Source organism: Gavialis gangeticus, unplaced genomic scaffold, assembly GCF_001723915.1.
Source record: "Gavialis gangeticus isolate Ggan-Ray unplaced genomic scaffold, GavGan_comp1, whole genome shotgun sequence".
In the NCBI taxonomy this organism is placed as follows: Eukaryota; Metazoa; Chordata; order Crocodylia; family Gavialidae; genus Gavialis; species Gavialis gangeticus.
The window spans coordinates 87,838,114-87,858,980 of NW_017729022.1; the positions used below are offsets into that span (position 1 = coordinate 87,838,114).

General features: G+C 50.5%; 1 protein-coding gene, 1 long non-coding RNA gene and 1 pseudogene across 3 annotated transcripts; 1 reads left to right on the top strand and 2 right to left on the bottom strand.

Annotated features, from left to right (window-relative positions):
• Window positions 1-420: 420 nt before the first annotated feature.
• LOC109296423 lies at window positions 421-4,230 on the top strand (annotated as a pseudogene).
• A 2,037-nt stretch (window positions 4,231-6,267) lies between these two features.
• On the bottom strand, window positions 6,268-11,239 carry LOC109296259. Of its 2 annotated transcripts, none has more exons than XR_002096935.1 (4): window positions 11,080-11,239; window positions 7,964-10,773; window positions 7,789-7,873; window positions 6,268-7,189 (listed from the first exon to the last, which is right to left on the bottom strand). It is a non-coding gene; the product is annotated as an uncharacterized LOC109296259 (long non-coding RNA). The 2 variants fall into 2 exon arrangements; XR_002096936.1 differs by having other exon boundaries at window positions 7,964-10,798.
• Window positions 11,240-14,382: 3,143 nt separating this feature from the next.
• LOC109296424 (nicotinamide N-methyltransferase-like) lies at window positions 14,383-18,562 on the bottom strand. The gene is given in 4 exon segments (XM_019515835.1): window positions 14,383-14,987; window positions 17,496-17,625; window positions 17,628-17,724; window positions 18,527-18,562. Coding segments are annotated over 4 exon segments (702 nt in total). The 3' UTR covers window positions 14,383-14,548.
• Window positions 18,563-20,867: the final 2,305 nt, after the last annotated feature.

Below are 20,867 nucleotides of genomic sequence, written 5' to 3' on the forward strand. Positions count from 1 at the left end.
GTCCTTCCCAAACCCCTGCACTGACCTTGAAACTTGGCAGGCTTCATGATCTCAGCAGAGGTTACATTTCATGCAAGTTTCATCCAAATCAGACAAAAAACAACAAGGTTATAGATAGTTCATTGATTCCCCATTATACCCTATGACCGGATCGCCGAAGCGGCTCCAAAGCTTTTCCAAAGTGCTTCAGAAAACCTAACAAAGCCAGTGCTTTGATCTGGACATGTTGCTTCAGACATCAAAGTGTCCAACGCTTCTCCAGATCCGAAGCACTGTCTGAAGCCTCGCACAGCCCTACTGAGGAGCATTGCCCAGGATGAAGTGCACCTTCATGAAGCTTCACTTTCTGCTCTGAATCATGCATGCCTCTATTCAGTACAATATGCAAAATAATTGTGCAAAGAGGCATCTTTCACTTCTTAATACAATGGAGCTGGAAACCGTGGCCAGTTTGGAGGGGATCTTGATTGTGCCCCCTCCCCATTTTTTGCCTGCCTCATGAGTTGTTGGTGGGTTCAAGAGAAGAGCTGTAGCCAGCTTCCAGGAACAAGCTAGTTTATTAATAATTAAATAAAGGACAGGGAGGCAGATGGGAACCAACTGTGACACAGAAGGAAGTGGAGGCAGAGCCCTGGCTCTGAACAAACCTCCCAGTGCCCGTTTAAGCCAACCTACATGATCTGACATTACAAGCTTTTTCAAGGGCCTTATCCCCAAGTGCTCTAACCCCAGATGCCCAGGGGGAGAGGAACACACTCCAGCATGATAGACACGCCTGCAAATTTCACAGAGGTGGAAGTCTACCAGGTACATTTCAACCCTAGAGACTACTTGGAAACATGGTACAACTTTGGCAGTCTTTTCAAATAAGAACAGTCTTATGACATCAGACCTGAGAAACCTGCATAAGGTATTCTCTGCAGGTGAGTCCACAGCACTGTGCCCTGCAGGGATCCCTTTCCAAGGATAGGACTAAAAGGTCTATCACGTTGCCTTTGCTCTGTGCTGCAACATGATCTCTAAAGGGGAATTTCAGGCTTTCTGACAATAGGGTGGACCCTGGGGCAGGGATATTGCTTTTGCAATGCCAGGGAATGTCTGGCCAATACAAATGACAAGAGACAAAACCACTGTCTAGGTAATGAGCAGCTGTAGGGCTAGGATGGAGCAGCTTTCTGCAGTGCTGTGTCACACACTGTCGGCTCCTCTCTGGAGCCAGGGGCAGTAGGTAAAGTCTGCCACCCACCATGTGAATATGTTGCCAAGAGTTTTGGCTACTGAGGTTCCTCACCTGGGTACATGTGGGTGCTAGTCTCTGTTCAATCAAGGTGGAGGCTGGACTAGCAGGTGGTTTTGAGGCACATGTGGCACTGGCAGACCTGGAGCTGGGGAGCGTAAGGCCAGAGACTAGGGAGAGGTGGGACTGTGGGCCTGCACCTCGGGACTTGTGCAAGGGGAGACACAGGTTTTTTGGGACCAGGAGGTTGGGCTCATGGGAATAGTTCACTCATGATCCCCATTCAGCATGCAGGAAGGAGAAAGATTCATGGACTTGTCCAAAGCCTTTGAAGGGCTACAGTGTCCTGCATCCCTGCTGTGGGCTTGAGCCAGAGGAGCCCAGGTCCTGGCCATGTGAACACTGGGTTGGGTTGCTGGTGCACTGCAAGGAGATACCAGCCAGTGCATCACCTGCCTGAGGCAGCAATTTTTTTTTTGCAAACATATTTATTTTTCTCTATATAATAAATATCTATATCTAAATCTATATATATAACTCCACCTCCAACACTCTGCCAACTGGGCCTTGTGGTTCCCTTGGCAGCTCAAAGCACGCTAAAAAACAGTTACACAGTTCGCACTGTGCAATTGCACAAGGCAGCAATTAGGAAGAAGCACCCGCAATCAGCACAACCCCCAGACAGGGGTGAGTGCTTCCCGTGCTAGGGTCATGATGCTCTCCCCTCTTCCAACACAGGTGATGTGAAGGGTGACACCCTGATAGATATTGGCAGTAGCCCTACCATTTACCAGCTCCTTTCTGCCTGTGAGAAGTTTAATGAGATCATCATTTCGGACTATACGAACTGGAACCACCAGGAGCCGGAGAAGTGGCTGAAGAAGGAGCCAGGAGTGTTTGACTTGACCCTGGCAGTGAAATATGTGTGTGAGCTGGAAGAACAGAAGTAGGAGCCTGGCTGCTGGCACCCACTAAGGCAGAAGGGGCCTTTCCCTCCCTCTCCTGGAGGGGATGAGGGTTTGTGGTGGCCTGCAAGTTGAAACCACAACAACACACTTCCTAGGGCACCAGTCAGAGCAGAAGTGTGATGGATACAGGAGGAGTTTTTAATATAGGAACCAAAAAAACCACTTCTGGGAGGAAATACAGCACCATGGCTCCACTATGCCAGGCTCTGTAGTGAGCCAGGCTGGCCTGGCCCCACACACTGGCTTAACCTCCGAGGGTCACAGTATTGCAGCAAAGTAGTTTTGGATATCTGTCTTGGGCAGAATGCAGGGTAGGGTGGCACCTTAGACACCACCTGATTCAGAGAGGCATGGACATTAGTGTGCAGAAACCTGCTTCCTTCATTAGATCCTGCAATCTGCCTACTATTCCATTGCACCATGTACTGTGCACCACTGGCACTAGGTGAATGAGGCAGTGCAAACAATTCATGGTATGACAACTGTCAGGTCCGTACGCAGTGACTGCAGGAGTTCGTCCCTCCAGGTGCAAGGAACAATGGTCTCAAGTTGCAGCAAGGGAAACTGAGGTTAGATATTAGCAAGAAATTTTTCATTAGGATGGTGGTAAAGCACTGAACAGGTTACCCAGAGAGGTGGTGGCATCTCCATCCTTGGAGGGACCTAGCTAGACAAAGCCTAGGTTGGGATGATAGAGTATGGTCTTGCTTTGAGCAGAGGGTTGAACTGAGGTCCCTTTCAGCCCTCATTTTCTATTATACGAATTAGCACCTTCTTCCTAGCAGAGGGGACCTCCTGGTTATCACTCAGGCTGTGCTGATGCTGTCATCCAAGGATGGTGCAGAGCCACTCAAGGTGGTTTTAATCCAGCCCTTTGGTCCTGGCAGCATGTTACCATCTCCACCTCCTGCCTGGTTCCTGGCCTCTTACAGGAGCAAATTCCAAAGCCAGATTGTGCACCGCGTGGGCAAGAGCATCCCCTTTTGTCCATTTTAATGCTCTGCCTTCTGGTTTCATTGAACGGCCTCCTGTTTCTCTGTACACGAGCCCCCAGGCAGGCAGGTAACCCAACAGTATCACTCACTAGACATTTCTTCCCAAGGAAAAGTGGGCTGAGAAGGAAGACAAACTGAGGAAGAAAGTGAAGCAGATTCTGAAATGTGATGTGAGAAAACCCAACCCTCTGGTCCCCGTGATGCTGCCCACGGCTGACTGCCTGCTCTCCATTCTGTGCTTGGAAGCTGTCTGCAAAGACCTGTGCACCTTTCGTGCTGCTGTGAAGAACATCAGCTCCCTGGTGAAGCCAGGGGGGACACCTGGTGTTAAATGCAGTTCTGAAAGGGACCTACTACTTGGTTAGGCAGCACAACTTCTCCTGCCTGGGCCTGGACCAGGAGTCAGTGGGGACAGCTGTAAGAGATGCTGGGTGCGTCGCTGAACACATCCAAGGGGATCCAGAACCTGCTCCCAAAACCATCTCAGATTACACCGACCTGATCAGTCTGGTGGCATGCAAGCAGCAGGTTGCATTAGTCTGGTAAGAAAGAGCAGGAATGAGGTAGGGAGCAGGGGACAGAAGCTGTTTAGAGCCTAGCTTGCAGGTCACTGGGTAGCAGTGTGCCCCTTAATTAGTTCCCTGACCAGAGGGTGGAGATGGTGTGACCAGCTCCCCCAGTCAGCTGTGTTGTGCCCAGTGCAGTTTCAATGCCTCAACTGCGCAGCCCTTGAAGAGAACGAGCAGCTGCTGTCACCCCTGCACCATGGGGCAGATGGACCTGGAGACAAGGGGTGATGCAGGGCACTCCTCCTGGGATGCCTGCTGCTTAGGCTGAGCCAGGGCAGCAGCACAGCTGAGGGGACAGCCAAGGGCACCACGCTGGGGTTACCCCATGCAGACACACACTCACAGCATCACGTGGCTGCTTGCAGCTCTGTTAAGCCCTGCTGACTTGCTTTGAGCCAAGAACATCCTGGCCCTGAGATGGCGCCGTGTGACTGCCCCATCTATGTTAAATGCCCCTGCTACAAACCAGCCCCCCTGTTAATGCCACTGTGGTAGGGGCCAGACAAAGAGGGGAAGTGGATAGGAGGGCCTTGTCCTGCACTGCCTGGGGTGGTCACGCTATTCCCTGCCCAGACCAAGGCCCCTGGGGCCTGTTGGTTGCACTTTATGCCTGGCAGGCAGGGGCATGTGAGTGCAGCAGAGACAATCTCTGTCTGGATGTTGACCCAGGACCAGGTTCTCCAAGATCCTGACATTAACCTTTCTTGCAGGTCACTGTATACAGGCACGGCCACATGCATCCTCTTTCCCCAATATCTCCCATCCCCATCTCTCATACCAGGACACCCAATGAGGATCATTGCCCAGAATGACTCTCACCTGCTTAAAGCAGGTCTGCTCCAAATCAGGCCCAGAAAATACTCTTATCTGCTATCACGTGGAAATTGCTCTAGGGAAGTGGCATCCTCCACCTCTAAATAAAATGGAGCTGGAAACCTTGGCCAGTTTGTGAGGGTTTATTTTATGATTCCCCCAATTTTTTAACTTGTTTCCTGCCTCCTGTGCTATTGGTGGGTCCAGCAGAGGAGCTGTTGTGGGGTTGCAGGAAGAGGGTAACTTAATTGATGAATGCAGCAAAGGAGAGACAGGCAAGTGTGAGTCAGCACTAATGCAGAACCCCTCGAAGCCCGTGCTCCTTACTGAAGCCAGCTCTATCCAACTAGCATGGGTACAAGCCTCTGAAAGAGCCACTATCCCCTTTTGGCTCTGACCCCAAGTGTCCTGCTTGGCATGATGCAAACCCAGAGTTAGCTACCAACTCTTGAGTACCCCCAGCACACTCTCCTTCCTCCTGCTGTGCATCCCCTAGATTCAAACTGCAGCTGTGCAGCTCATCAAAAACCAACAATTGCTACAAGCCCTTCTCCCGCTCAGTGCACAGGATTGGACTCAGGGGCAAAGCTCACCCCAGTGTCAGAGTGCAGCTGAGCCTGGTTCTGGGGGGCTTGCACGGGCCCTGCCTCTTAAAAGCTTCAGCGGCACTGGTCCTGACCTGGAGCCTCTCCAGTGTCAATGTCTTACCTGGCTGCTGTTGGGTCACAGCTTGGCCTGAGCCCCCAAATTGGCACACCCCACAGCTCCTGCCCATGGCACCAATAGACCACCCAGTATTGATGGGTTGCACTGGGCTGTGAATGCTTGCAGCGGGTTCTCCTGGCTTGTGGCACTGTGGCTGGCCCTGAACCCCTCACCCTTGACAAGAGCAGGAGGTTCTCTGAGCCCAGCTGGACTAGTAGCCGCCCACAGCCTTGGTGTTGGAAGGTGCTGAGCTTGGGGCAGTCGTGAACTCTGCACTGGCAGAGACCCATGCATCTCTAGGCCACTTCCTTGCCCAACATCCCTACTCCAATAGCCCTCAGCCCCAGTGCTCCTAAAAGGGGTCAGAGCACCCTGTTACACTCTCACCTCTTCAATACCCCGTGCATCTAGCCCTTGGGAATGTTGCAGAAGCAGTTTTCCAAGGTAACAGCACTGAACTGCTCCCTGCCTCAGTCCCTTCTTGTCCTTAAGGAACACATCCCAAAATGGATATGGTAGGAGTTGCTGCTGCACCACCCCCATCCCTCAGAGCCAGGACTGATCATGCCCCAAATGCATGTCATAGATGTGGAGGATGCTCAGAGCAGTGGCTGGACCCACAAGGGCCCTAGACACCCCCGGTGCCTGCCTAGCAGCTGTGTCTCTGCCGTATCCTCGTACGGCATCATAATCCAAACCCAACTGGTTAGTTGGTAGCTCAGTGACAGCTTGGACCTTGTTGCTTAAGATACATCCTCAGGTCCATTTTATTTTATATTAAAAAGCACCCACACCATGCCATTAGAAATAGCAAGACTTGTATTCAAGGCAATCAGACAAGAAGGTCTGAAACAACTAGACTAAAAAAACACCAAGAAGCTCACAAAGTTTCCTGAGCATTTTCTTTTTATTAAGACTATTTTTTTCTTTTGAGGCAAGGGACAGCTGAACTTCAACAGATTGCACCCAAGCACCACAACTTCACTGTACCTTATTTTTTATTTCCTCAAATAAATCAGGACTGATTTCCTACAGTGCATTAACAGTTGTAAATTGGTGACTAGGCATCACCTATTCCATTATTTTACCATTTGTAAATCAGAACAGGAAATATTTGCATTCAACAAGTAAGAACACAGATCAGTAGACAGAATGAAGGTTTATTCCTCCAGGCAGCTCTCAACAGGAAAGGATAATGACCAAGTCTTCTCAATGTAGGAGAGCACCAGCCACAAGGTGAAAAGTTTTTTATACCGTTTATTGTTCAGCTATGCACATCCGGTTTGATGTTGAGCACACCAACTACCTTTAGGATCATTTGGACACAGGAGATCTTTGTCTCCGTGGAGATGGAGATTAACCCTTTCAAACATCCATGGAGTCTTAACTTACAGATGCAAAGAAATCACAACACAAACAGCCTCAAATTGGCCCCACAACCTACAGCCAAAGCATGCTACACTCAAGCCACTAACAACTGAGCACAGACCTGCATTTCTACACTAACACCAAGAACTGCTCAGCAACCAAACCCAGAAAACCCTACACGCTACCTTCAATCACATCTATTTTGATCAACTACTCAACTAGCAAAGCCAAACAACCTGCAAAAACCTAGACTACCACACATCAATATGCACAGCTAGCACAATGCCTCAACCTCATTGCCTACAATCAGGACCAACCCAAGACAATGCACAGTGCAACTTGAAGCGTGCAGCTGCTTGCTCCTAATGAGTATTTGAAAGTGTAGAGACGCACACAAAAGTCTCCATCTGTACTTATCTAAGCATACATTAAACATGTGCCTCTCTTCCTCCTGTCTACCCCAACCCACACCTGTTGTTTCTGAGCTTTCTTGTCCTGCTTCTGTTCCTTCTTCTCCAGCTGCCCTTCAGGGACCTGCAATAGTACACAAAACAGAAGTGGAGTTGACTGGCAAAGAATTGCACACCCCACTAAAAATATCAAAGAATGTGCTCACAGCGCACGTTATAGTCACGAGTTTGGTGTCCTTTTGAAACAAAGGTGGTGTGACTGGCTTCCTGCTTACAGGGAGGTCCCACTGCTCCAAGGCTCCCTCAGCCACATTTTGGCTCTTACATGACTGAGACCTAAGGGCAGGGTGGTCACTGTGTCCAGAGTCCCTTTTCTTCACATCCTTTTTCTTGGCTGGCTTTCCTCCCACCTCACACCCTGTCTCAGTCTTTGTTCTTGCAGTCCTTGGAGGACTTGGTGGTGAAGGAGTAAGTCAACACTGCCTGAGTGCATATTGAGTGGCTGTAGCTTCTCCCTTTTCAGCCCCGCCGTGAAGGGGTTCCTGCAGCCTCCCTGTAATCCCTAGATAACCCCTCTGCCCAACCACACAAAGTAGCCTAAGATTTGGAGAAAGTAGAGCAGGAGGCCTGTGCCTTGCTTATAAGCCGGGAGACCCAGGACCTCCTGGCACTACAAGCCTTCCATGGCTCACTTACCCCTAGTCTTTACCCAAACTCTCTTACCTTTGTCTCCTGGTGGGCTGGCACGGTTTTCTGCCCTGGTTATCGGTTAACTCCCATTTGTCTGTTGTCTTCTCTGCTTCTTCCTCTGGAGGCAAAAAGGACAAGACAGAAATGGGATGCAAGTCAGCATGATGGAAGATGCAGGCCCCAACTTTGCTCCCTCTTTTATCCTTACCTGGACCTGCAGCCACTGTCCTCTGTCTGCGGAAACAGGGGAGGGCAGACGTCTGTGGTCTCAGCTGCCGACATCTGGGCCAGCCAGAAGCAGAGTGCAAGGGGCCAGGACTCTGGACAGAAGTGCTAGGGCAGCACCATGAAGGTGACCACAAACATCAGCAATCTTGTTTATAGGGTGGTGCTCCCTGCACACAGCTGGCTGCTGGGGCATGAAGCCCAGAGAGAAAACCTGTAAAGCCCTAAATGCCAGCTGATGGGTGCCTCAGGCAATCTCCATCAGGGCTCAAAGCAGCCCCGTGTCCGGGGACACAAGGGCCATGACTTCAGCCTCCCATCATGGCTGCCACAGAGCCCAAAGGGCTAAATGAGGCCTCCTCCCCCAAGGTCAGATGGGGTGGGGCACAACCCTGTTTACAGGGTAGGAGGGGAGACTATCTCAATGGTGCCAGGAGCAGCAAAACAGAGGAGAAGAGACCTGGACCTGAGTTACTGGAAGGTCACGAAGCCTCAGGGGTCCGAATGCACTCAGTATCCTCCAGAAGCCTGCAACCTTCCCTGTAATCTGTAGGTATCATCTCTGGCCAACCTCACCAAGTGGAATGAGACCCAACCCGACCCGAATCAAGGGGACGTGGATCCTGCTTTCAGGCTGTAGGCCAGGGATGGGGGCGCAGACGAAAGGCTGGCCAAGTGCCAGGGCACTCATCCCCAGGGACTCAGGTGGGGAATATGTGGCCTTCTCTCAAAGAGGGCAGAAACTCTGCAATCAAGCTACCAAGTGCCCAAAGGAACCCAAAAAGAGGGGGCCTAAAGCCTGTACCCTGACATACAGGGAGGCCATGTGCCCAAAAATATTACAGAGTGAGCCTAACATTCCCCGAGGCCAAAAGGCCTGGAAATTCATCCCCCTAGGTATGGAGGTGGGAGGAGAAGGCTTCGAGGACACATCTTGCCCCTTTCCCAGCATTGGGAAGAAAATAAAGTACGCTGCAGTGATTTTAACAACAAAAAGAAAATAACAAACGCTTTTGCTCCCAGGCGCTCCTCTCTCTCGCTCTCCACACACTGACAAGGGAAAAAGTGTTCCCAGGCCAGAAAGGAGCTCGATGCTGCAAACTGCTCAAACTCGAGCCTTACACTGAAAATCCTCCTCCGCTCCCAGGGGGCAAGAAGGCTGAGACCAGTGCCCTCGTTACAGGGCATGGCCCGTCTGGCTAGTCAGACTGCCCATGGGGGGCAAAAGGGAGGCCCAGAGCCCTGCTTACAGGGAGGGCCATCAGGCCTGGCAAAGGATGGAGCTGTCCCTAAAGGCACATTGTGACCTGAACCCTGCTTACAGGGCAGTCCACAGCTCCGCAGAACCTAGCTGTGCAACAGGGCGCACAGGACCTGAACCCTTGTTACAGGGCATGGTCCATGTGACTAGCCACACTGCCCAAGAGGGGCAAAAGGGAAAGGCCCAGAGCCCTGCTTACAGGGAGTGCCAACAGGCCTGGCAAAAGACAGAGCTGTCTTCAAAGGTACATTGTGACTTGGACCCTGCTTACAGGGTGGTCCACAGCTCTGGAGAATCTAGCTCTCCATCAAGAGACATGGGACTCGCACCCTTGTTACAGGGCACGGTCTGTCTGACTAGTCACACTTCCCGGGGGGGGGGGCAGGCAAAAGGCAAAGACCAAGAGCCCTGCTTACAGGAAGGGCTGTCAGACCAGGGAAAGGACAGAGCTGTCCCTAAAGGTACATTATGACTAGAACCCTGCTTACAGGGCCATCCACAGCTCTGCAGAACCTAGCTGTGCAACAGGAAGCACAGGACCCAAACCCTCGTTACAGGGCATGGCCCATCTGGCTAGTCAGACTGCCCATGAGGGGCAAAAGGGAAGGGCCCAGAGCCCTGCTTACAGGGAGGGCATCAGGCCAGGCAAAGGACAGAGCTGTTCCCAAAGGCACATAGAGACCTGGGCCCTGCTTACAGGGTGGTCCACTGCTCTGTGCTATTTAGCCCTCCACCAGGAGCACGGGACTCGCACCCTTGTTACAGGGCGGCCCAGGGGTTCAGACGTAGAGTATCAGACACAGATGCATGAAAAAGGACAGGTGCCTGGACACAGGGATCAGAAAGGAGGCTAGACTTCAACCCAGACCACAGGAAGTTCATCATGCTTCTGGTTTTAAAGAGTTGGCTGTCATCCCACAAGACTCGGCTCTGGTCTGCAAGGCCATCCTGCAGCACAACACTGCAGACTGCTTGGGCTCTCTACGGCCAGCGGAAGGAGGCTACGTCCACCCTGCTTACAGGGGCACCTCTCTGACTGGCTGGGAATAGCAGTGGACTTTGACTCCCAATTACAGGACATCCAGTGCTACAGACATTCTCTTTCTTGTGTTAGAAAGCAGCAGGCACCCCACTTATGGGTTGCTGTGCCATTGGCAGCCAGGTCTGACAGCTGGCCTGGACCCCGATTACAGGGTGGCTGTGCTGTGCAAGACCACTAAGCAGATCCACAGCTTTTACAAACATGGTGGTGGTGACATACACCTTGATTACAGGGTTGTCCACCTTCCACCTGACTGCTGCATAAGTGCAACAGCATCAAGGGCAGAGACTCATTTCTGAGTTACAGGGAGCTCGCCCAAGGGCTCACAAAGCCGAAATTTGGCTAAGACATGATTGAGACCTAAAGGCAGGGAGGCCACTCTGTCCAGAGTCCCTTTCCTTCACATCCCATTTCTCTGACTGGCTTTTCTCCTACCTCGCCTCTTCCCTGCTGCTTCCCCATCTGCTTCTCCTTCCGGTTCTTCCGAGGCCTGCAAGAACAGAGACCGAGATGGGCTGTAAGTGAACAGAGCAGAGCACACATCTAGCAGCTGAACTCTTAATGCACTTAGTATCCTCTGGAAACCTGCAACTTTCCCCATAACCCATGGGCAATACCTCTGGCCAACCTCACAAAGTAGCCTCAGATGAGCAACAATAAAGGCAGGGTACATGGACCTTGTTCCCAGACCAGGGGCACAGGAAATCCCACCATCCCAAACCTCCCAAATCCCAGGGTGTGCAACTTAGCAATAGAACCCGTGGAGCAGACATTCCCCATGTTCAAATTCTCTTACCTTTGCCTCCTGTTAGGTTGGCCTGGCTTTCTTCCCTCCTGGTCAGTTCACTGCTGCTCCTCTGCCATTTCATCTGCTTGTCCTTCCTGGGGTGATGTGCATCGACCCTCAAAGAGGACCAGTTTTCAGGGATTCGGGGCTGCGGCCTCAGGTGGCCGGTCCAGTCTCCGACACTTGACTCCTGTAGAGCCAAGTCAAGTGATGTCTTCCATCAATCCCTTTTCAGCAAGGGATTCAGCATCCTGGGTGACCAGCTCGGAGGCACTCAGCATGCAGTGGTTACAAGGGAACCACTGCAGAAATGAAAGGGGGCAGCGGGTGGGGAAACTTGGATGTGAAATAACAGGAGAGAAGATTAGAGAAACAGTGCAGTGGGGGAGCAGGAACTTGGAGGTGAAAGGCACCAGGCACCAAGGAGGTGGCTGGCAGATCAATTTTATTCATCCCTTAAATAGCAGGCCAGCTCACACCTGCTTTTCTGTCATCTTCTATCCTTCTCTTTCTGGTGGCAATCAATGTGGGTTGACCCCTGAAGGCAACCTGATTCATGAGATTCACAGCTGAAGCTTCAGGTGACAGGTGCAACCGGACAGCAAAGATGAGTGATGTCTCCCACTAATCCCTTTTCAGCAAGGGATTCAGCATCCTGGGTGGCCAGCTCATAGGCACTCAGCATGCAGTGGTCACAAGAGGACCACTGCAGAAATGAAAGAGGGCAGCAGGTGGGGAAACTTGGAGGTGAAATGACAGGAAAGGAGAGGAGAAACAGCGCAGCAGGGAAGGATGAACTTGGAGGTGAAAGATGCCAGGCACCGAGGAAGTGCCGAGGAAGGCCCCATCAATTGCATTAGTCTCGTACTTCCCGATGGTCTTGAGAGGGCACAAATCCCCTCAAGTGACCATTAGTGCTTGACCGCCCATAGAGCTAGGCAGCATCACACCATAGCTCAGGCTTGGGGGTGTGAAAGACTGTCAGTACTTGATCCTTTTGCAAGCGGGGCAGCACCACACCGCAGCTCGGCAAGATGACCCCAAGAGCAGACAGCGGAGACCTTCCGGCCCTTGCCTGCTGCAGCCCCAAATGATGCCTTAAGTGGGGGCTGCGGGCCAAGCCCTACAGACCTTGCCCGCTGCCCCCGCTAAAGGCAACTTAAAGTAGAACTACAGAGGCTCGGACCTTACCTGCTGCCAACCCAAATGGCACCTTAAGGGAGGACAGTGGGGGCCTACGGACCTTGCCGCTGCCTACCCGAATGACACCTTAAGGGAGAACTGCGGGGGCCCTCCGGCCCTCCCTGCTGCTGACCCAAATGACACCTTAAGAGAGGACAACGGGCAGAGACAAACCAACCCTGCCTGCTGTCCCTCCAAATGACGCCTTAAGGGGGCACCGGAAAAGGCTACAGACCTGAGCCTCTGCCCACCTGAATGACGCCTTAAGGGACAACTGTGGCCGAGGCCCAGGGACCTCGCCCACTGTCCCCCCAAATGATGCCTTAAGGGAAGGAACGGAAACTTGCAAGCCTGACCGCTGCCCACCCCCCGGGTCACCGGTGCTTGACAGGAACTATGAGCCATACTGCACCCATGTGGCTCGGGATGTTACTCCCCACAGCCTTTCATGCCCCCAGGCCTGCAGAGGGGCCGTAGGTCCCCAGTGGCAGGCCATATTTCTGCAGCCCGCCACCCCCCCCAGGCTCCAGCACAGAGGGTGGAGAGAGCTCCGTGGCTGGGTCTCACCTCGTCTGGGCACTGCCTCTTCAGGGCGCTTCCAGGGTTACTGCTCCCCACCCTGCTAGCCAGCTCTACCAGCTCTTCTCAGCCCATCTCCCCTGCTATGGCAGGGACCCGCTGCTCCTGTCTCTTCAGGGCGCTTCTGGAGTTACTGCTCCCCCCTGCTGGCCAGCTCTACCAGCTCTTCTCTGCTGTCCGCTGTTGTCCATTGCTGATGTCATCTGTGCACTCGCCACGTGGCCTTTTATTCTCTCTGGAGGCCCTGCTCCCCTATGGGGGACCAATAGGAAAGCCTGGGGAGGTCAGTCCCCCTCAGCTCCACTTTGTTACTTTGTCTCTAAGGCAGGGCGCGCAAGCCTTCCTCCTGCTGTCTCCTGATTGGCGGGGAGGGAAATGCCCCAGCCAATCAGACCACGTGTTCTGCTCAAGCCCATGAGGCCGCGGCATGCCTGCCACATGAGCTGTCAGCCTTGCTTCACACAGTTCCATGTGGTGAGTGTCTGTCTTTGCACGCTGGCTGCGATGCCCGGCATGGAATGGGCTTTTCTTGGGTTTTCCATCCTACCTGCCAGGGCTGCTTTGAAGCACTAGGAGGGCAGCACCGAGAAGATGTCACTCTCCACAGTGTTTTTTTTGTTTTGTTTTGTGGTTTGTTTTTTTGGGGGGAGTGCGGGGGTATGCTCTGTATGGATGCACAGAAAATCTATGTTATCGGTCTTGACGCATGTTAACATGCATGGAGACGCAAACATCATCTGTAACTACCCGCATCGATCCCCCACTTTGCTTGCGGGGATGGCCGCGCTGATTGTAGCAAGTGTTGTGCACGCGCATGCACACTTATTGGCACACACCGCCACCGTTCCAAGTTTCACTGCCACTTCCACCCCCTCTCCTCTCAAAAACATGACTGCTGTGACAAGGAAGGGCCAGCGACTCTCCAGAAGAACCCACACGGTTTCTTTCCACTCTTCCTGCACAAAGGGTTTTCATTTAATTCTTTTCCTCTTTAAAAATATAAAAAAAGAAGGTGGGGGTAGGATTCCGTGCAAATCTTGCTAGCAAGGATAGCCCCTCTTGGCCCGGCCCCGCATCCTGCATCCCTGCCCCTGCCAGTACAATGGAATCACAGAGGGTCGCAGGCAGACCAATCAGCGCACAGAACGGAATCCCTCCCAGCCAATCGCCGCACGCCTCCAGGCGGCCAAGCCTCTGCTGCGCTGCCCGGGTCCCTGCTTGCGCACGTGCGCCGCGCTTGCACTGACCTTTCCCGTGGGGACCAGGGCTTGGCTCCAGCTCCACACTGGCAGCTTGCACCCCAAACAGGGCACCTGCTGGGCTTAGACTGGCAAGAAGGTGCAAGCATAGCGATCGAGACACTGCACACTGGGACCCAGGGCTCTGAGTCACAGATGGCTCCCACTTACTTCCCTCCCCTTTCCTTTATTTACTAATGAAGGGAACTTCACTAACAAGGTTCTCTTGTTTCTGGAAGCTGGCTCCTCCACTGAACCCACCAACACTGCAGGAGACAGCCGCCTCCCCCCAAAGGTGGTAGGGAGCACTAACAATCCTTTCAAGCTGGCAGAGGTTTCCAGCTCCACTTTATTGAAAAGCAAGAGGTAATTTTTGGCCAAAGTGGCTCACCTGCTATGCTGTGCATCAGCATTTTCTGGGTGTGATGCAGAGCAGACAAATAAGGATTCAAGCTGGCGTCAATACTGAGCAACGCTCTTCATTGTGCTGGTTTAGGGCCCGGCTTGCATGCAACCACATGGAGCAAGGCTCCAAAGTCTGCAAAGGTGTTTGGGGAATGTTCCTGAATCTCCTTGAAGAACTTGATGTCAAACCCAGCATCTTTAATGGCTTCTTCCACTGACTCCTGGTCCAGGTACAGGCAGGAGAAGCAGCGCTGGTCAACCATGTAGTAGGCTTCTTTCAGCACCGTCACTGTTACCAAGTGTCCCCCTGGCTTTAGCAGGGAGCTGATGTTCTTCAGGGAACCATGAAAGGTGCCCAGGTCTTTGCAGGCAGCTTCCAAGCACAGCATGGAGAGCAGGCAGTCGGCCGCAGGCAGTGTCAGGGGGGCCAGAGAGTTGGGTTTCCTCACATCACATTTTAGAACCTGCTTCACTTTCTTCCTCAGTTTCTCTTCCTTCTCAGCCCACTTTTCCCTGGGAAGAAATATTGAGTGCATTAAACCTCTCAGTCACCTGCCTGGCTAGAAGCTTGTATGGATAGAAATGGGAGGCCATTCAATGAAACTGAACAGCAGTGCCTTGAAGAGGGGATGCTCGTCCTCCCCATTATACACAATGAGGCTGTAGACCTTACTGCCACAAGAAGCCACTGAAGCCATGGCCAGGCACCTGCACTTGTTCCCAGACAGAGAAAGGCCCCTAACTCTGAGCTCAGGGTCCCCAGAGGGAGACTCGGGGTGCATCTGCACTGCAAACCAGAGGAACAAGGCCACGCTGTGCAGACACCCCCAAAGCTGCTTCAGTGGAGCTTAGATGCCAGCATGGGAAGCATTTAGCTGTGGAAGCCCCAGGACCAGAGAGACTAAATTAAAGTTACTTGAGTTGGTTAGCACCAGCTGTATCACATCAGGAGAAACTGCTAGAGTTGCAGCATGTAGCTACAGCTGCAGCTGTTTTCCCACCTACTATTTGCATTGCCTTATTCACATCATGGCCCTTTGCAAGGCGGCAGAGATAAAGATCCTGTCTGGAGGCCCTCTCCTTCATGGGAGAGAAGGCTGTTGAGAGCTTAGCTAGAATGAAGGGCTGATGAGCCCTCTGCTGGAATTATACAGAAACTCACCAGGAAAGGTTGAATTGACTGCAAAAATATATAGTGTGGGGTTTTCTAGGGTTTTCATGGATTCATAGATTGGAAGGGACTGGAAGGGACCTCGTAGATCATCGGGTCCAGTCCGCTTCAATAGGCAGGAAAAGACAACTGGGGTCAAGTGACCCCAGCAAGGTGACTGTCCGATCTCCTTTTGAAGATTTCCAGGGTAGGTGACTGTACCACTTCTGGAGGGAGTTTATTCCACAGTCTGGATACCCTGATTGTGGAGTTTTCCTTGGACTTGAGCCCGAAGCAGCCTTCCAGCAGTTTGTATCCATTGCTCCTGGTCTTCCCTAGGGCTGTTCACCTAGCCCTTGACGTACTCCCCTGACATAGCGGTAAGCTGCTACCAAGTCCCCTCTCAGCCTACTCTTCTGTAGGTTGAAGAGGCCCAAGTCCCTCAGCCTTTCCTCATAGGGCTTGTATTGCAAGTCCCTGATCATATGGGTGGCAGCATGTTGTTTGCCCTGCTGGCCACAGCGTTGCACTGCCAGCTCACATTCATGCGATGGTCGAGCATTATCCGTAGGTCCCTTTTGGCTGTGGTGCAAGTCAAATTGTTGTCACCGAGCCTGAGGTCTGTTGGGGATTGTTTGGCCCCAGATGGAGCACCTTATACTTCTGAGTGTTGAACTTCATCTAGTTCCTGTCTTCCCAACTCTCCAGCCTGTTCAGGTCCACCTGTATCTGCAACCTATCCTTTGGTGTGACCATGCTGCCCCATAACTTGGTGTCGTCCACAAACCTGGCCAGTAAGCTTTTCACCCCCGCATCCAAATCACTGATAAAGATGTTGAAAAGCACCGGTCCAAGCACGGACCCCTGAGGGACACCACTGGCCACTTCTTGCTAGGATGACACAGATCCATTCATGAGAACTCTCTGGGTCCTACCATACGGCCAGTTTTCCATCCACTGAACTGTCGAGCAGTTAAGCCAACAGTCTTCCAATTTTTCCACAAGGATATCATGGGATACTAGATCAAAAGCCTTTTGGAAATCTAGGTATATAACATTGACCTTCTCTCCTGTGTCCAGGTGGTGAGAGACCTGGTTGTAGAAGATGAGACTGGTAAGACAAGTTCTACCTGCGATGAAGCCACGCTGGCTGTAATTCAGGATCTTACTCTCCATGTGCATATCACGCATAGATTCTCTAATGAGTTTTTCCAGGATTTTCCCTGGGATGGAGGTTAGGCTGATTGGCCTATCATTGCCTGTGTCCTCCCTCTTTCCCTTCTTGAAGACGGGCACAATGTTGGCCTTCTTCCAACCCTCAGGGATCTCCCCTGTGTTCCATGATTTCTGAAAGAGTTTTGCCAGGGGTCCTGCAATGACCCCAGCCAGCTCCATCAGCACTCTCGGATGGAGTCCATCTGGTTCTGCTGATTTATTAATGTCTGGCTTTTCTAACCAGTTTTGCACCAGCTCAGCATCCACAGTGGGAAGGCTAACAGTCCTGGCATGTCCCCTGTGATCCTTATCTCACTTGTCTTTCCTCTTGGTCTGGTGAAATACCGAAGCAAAGTGGGTATTCAGGAGTTCAGTTTTTTCCTGAGTGTCTGTTACCAGCTGTCCTGAGGTGTTAATCAGGGGTCTCACACTTCCACTTGTTTTTCTTCTGCTCCCTGGGTACCTAAAGAAGGATTTCTTATTCTCCTTGACTCCCTTGGCTAACTTAAACTTAGTCACCGCCTTAGCAAATTAAATACGTTTAATTTCCTATTGACACCTTTAGCATACTGATTCTCCAAAAACCCTCATTCCCTCCAAAAAAGGAGGGAAAGACCCCTTCCCTTGAAGGGGGTGTCAGTAGCCAATCCTCCTACCTCTGTCCCTTCAGCTTGCACATATATTTCACCACTGGAGTCCAGTCAAATGCTCCCGGCTCCTTCTTCAGCCACTTCTCCAGCTCCTGGCAGTTCCGGTTTGTATAGTCCAAAATGATGATCTCGTTAAACAGGCAGAAAGGAGCTGGTAAATGGTGGGGCCACTGCCAATATCTATCAGGGTGTCACCCTTCACATCACCTGTGTTGGAACAGGGGAGCAGTGTTACCTGGCACTGGAAAGGTAATCACTGCTGTCCTGGGGTTGGGCTGGCTGAGAATGACCATGTTTCCATGCTGCCTCACATGGCTGGTGTGCTGGATGGACACTGCTCAAGCAGTGACCCGACACCAGCCTTCACACAGACAGGAGCTCGGCTTTTCAGGTCTCAGCAAGGATGCAGAGCTTTGATTTCCATGTACCACAGAGGCCCTGAAGGATTTGGGATGTATCAGTGAACCCCCCAGGTGTTTCAGGCATGCTCAGTGGGAATAAGGAGCCTGTCCTGTCTATCCTGACTGTATACACCTGGGGTCAGGACAATAGCTTCCTGGGTGTTTGCACAGCACCCAGTGCTCTGGGGTCTTGGTCTCAGGGCAGGCCTCTAACCATGGTTGGGTTAGTCTTTACCTATCCTATCTATCTTTACCTATCCTAGAGCAGTTTTGCCTGTCAGCAGCTAGGGGTGCAGGGCCCCAGAACCCAGAAGCCCTGCACCAATCTCCTCAACAGCTGGCACGCTTTTGGCTGCAGCAGGGGCTACCATCCCTGCAGCTTTCATACTGCTGCGCCTTAACACACACAGTGTCACCCATGTCACGAGTTTTACTTGTCTGCAGCTTGAGGTGCAGTTCCCCCCAAACTCCAGCACCAAACTTCTTGAAACTTGTCAGGCTTTGTGGCCTCACTAGCAGCCACCACCCCTGCAGTTTTCACGCCCCTGTGTTATAACACATGGACATGACATGAGTTTTGCTTTCAAAAATTTGGGGTGCAGTTCCCCCTGAACCCCTGCACCAATATTCTTGAACCTTGGCCAGCTTCATGCTCTTAGCACAGCCTACCATCTCTGCAAATTTCATCCAAATCAGACAAAAAACAACAAAGGTATTGATATTTCATTGATTCCCTATTATACCCTATGGCCAGATCTCCGAAGCGGCTCCAAAGCTTTTCCAAAGCTGTTCGGAAAGCCTAACGAAGCCAGGGCTTTGATCTGGACATGCGCACAGCCCTATTAAGTAGTTATGATTCACACCAGTACTGAAAGATGGCCCTTCCACTGACTTAATAAAATCCTGTAGGCTTAGACTAGCAGCAAATCTGACTCATTGGGAGCAGAGGTAGTAACAAATTCAGATTTCTGACCATACTTCTATTTTCTAAGCATGAAACCCAAACAAAAATGACTAGAAAAAATCTGTTCTAATCAAATCGAGTCTAAAGAGTAGCTTGCCAGCTTACATACTTTGGTCAAGCATAGACTTCATTACTGAAGTGAAAATAATATGCAGCTGGTTTCATTTGGGAGTCACACGATATGGTTCTTACATTGCCTGTTCATTGCCACAGACTAACAGGGACATACATGCGCCTTGTGTAAAAGGGAAATAATAGTGCACTTTGTGCTTTGAAGATAATGCAGGACAAGCCAAGGGAGCTCTAGCAGGGTAGAAAAACTAAAGAATAGCCTAGAGTGATAATAAAAGCAGCTTCATATGTCAGCTGCCCAGAGAAAGATGAGAGAGAATCTGGGTTTCTGTGGGATTTTCAAAACACCCCTTGCTATAAAGAGAGGGAGAGAATGGGCTAAGAAATTTGAATGGTAGGCTATAGCTAGGAAACATCCATTATATTTTTATATCAGACACTTCATAACTACCTGACTTTTTTGTCTCTCTGATACCCATTTTTTAGCCTGAGAAACAAGGATAAACAACAGTCTCCTTGAGGAGTATTATAAGGGTAACAGCATTTAAGTTGCCAGCAAGTTTTGGGTGCTTTTTGGAAGGTACTCTAGAATGTTATTCTTTTAATTTACTATGAAATGTGCTGCATTACTTAAAACAAAACTGAAGGCAAGTAGAGTCCCATCCCTTCTAAGCAATCATCTTACCTTCCACTGAGAATATTTTTGGATACTTGTAGTTTAGAGCACCTGGATGAACTCTATAAAAAGCACAGTCACAGCTAACAACAGAGTTAGGAGGGGATTCTTTCAGACCCACTGAACACAGACAACATCATGTCTGGGGTGAACTTCATCATTACTGCGTAATCCTTCTTAATCCAATGTTTTACCTGGCAGTTTAAGAACATTTTACAGAACTATCAACTGCTCTTGGTGTTGGAGAAAGGAAGGGAGAACATAATGTGAAAGATTTCTGAATGGTGTATCACAGAAAAACACTTTTCTCTGGCATTAAGGCTTTTTTATAATGATAATGGTTTCAAGGTGGATTTGAGAGAAATGATAAATGACATGTGCTAAAGCCATTAACATTTCCTCCAACCTAGGTGGTCGTACTGGGCGTAACAGGATTTCACCTTACATAGGAGAGACATGGAGCTTGCCCTGATATCATAGAAGGATATTGCCAGATCTCTGAAATGTAGCTGAGGAATTTGCCAAAGGAGAGGACAAACAATTAAGTGCAAGCAACAAGTTGATAAAAGGATCTATTACTGCTCAAAACCTAATACTATTTCTCTGATCATTTCATATTCAGTCCTATTACAGTGTTTTGCTTCCTGCACAGCTGGTTTTCAGTGGTCTATTTTTTGTCTCTCTTTCTCTCTGGATCAATTTGTCTGTCTGCTAGAAGAGCTTTTTTTCAGATCTTTTACAGCTGCCCGGAGCTGAAATAGGATATCGTGTCCTTTAAAAATCAAATAATCAGAAGACTGTGAAAGAAGCTTTAAAACACAATATTGAACAATATTATTTCCCAATACTATTAATCAAAAGAAAAGGCAACATGATAATGAATAGAAAACAAAGGGCATTTATGGCACCATATACAAAGTAATGAAGAGCTGTTGAAGGACTTTCTCCTCCTTTAAGCCATTTTTAATTTTCTTTACCTCATGCCAGTTACATGCAATATCTGCTAGATGGCTCTTTCCCCACCGTGCTAGATGAGACTGCAAAGTCCCAGATCTTTTCCACAACATAAACACAACTCAGTATTTACAGTTGTCAACATTTAGGTTTTCCTCCAGTTGCAATCATCAGCTGGAAATCAATACGGAAATTTTCTATGCATATAATTACCACTAGAGGCCACCATAAACCTCATTAAAGATATTGGCAGGTCCATATGTGTTAATATAGCATATTGATTTACAAAAGGAAGAAAGAGAAAGACTATA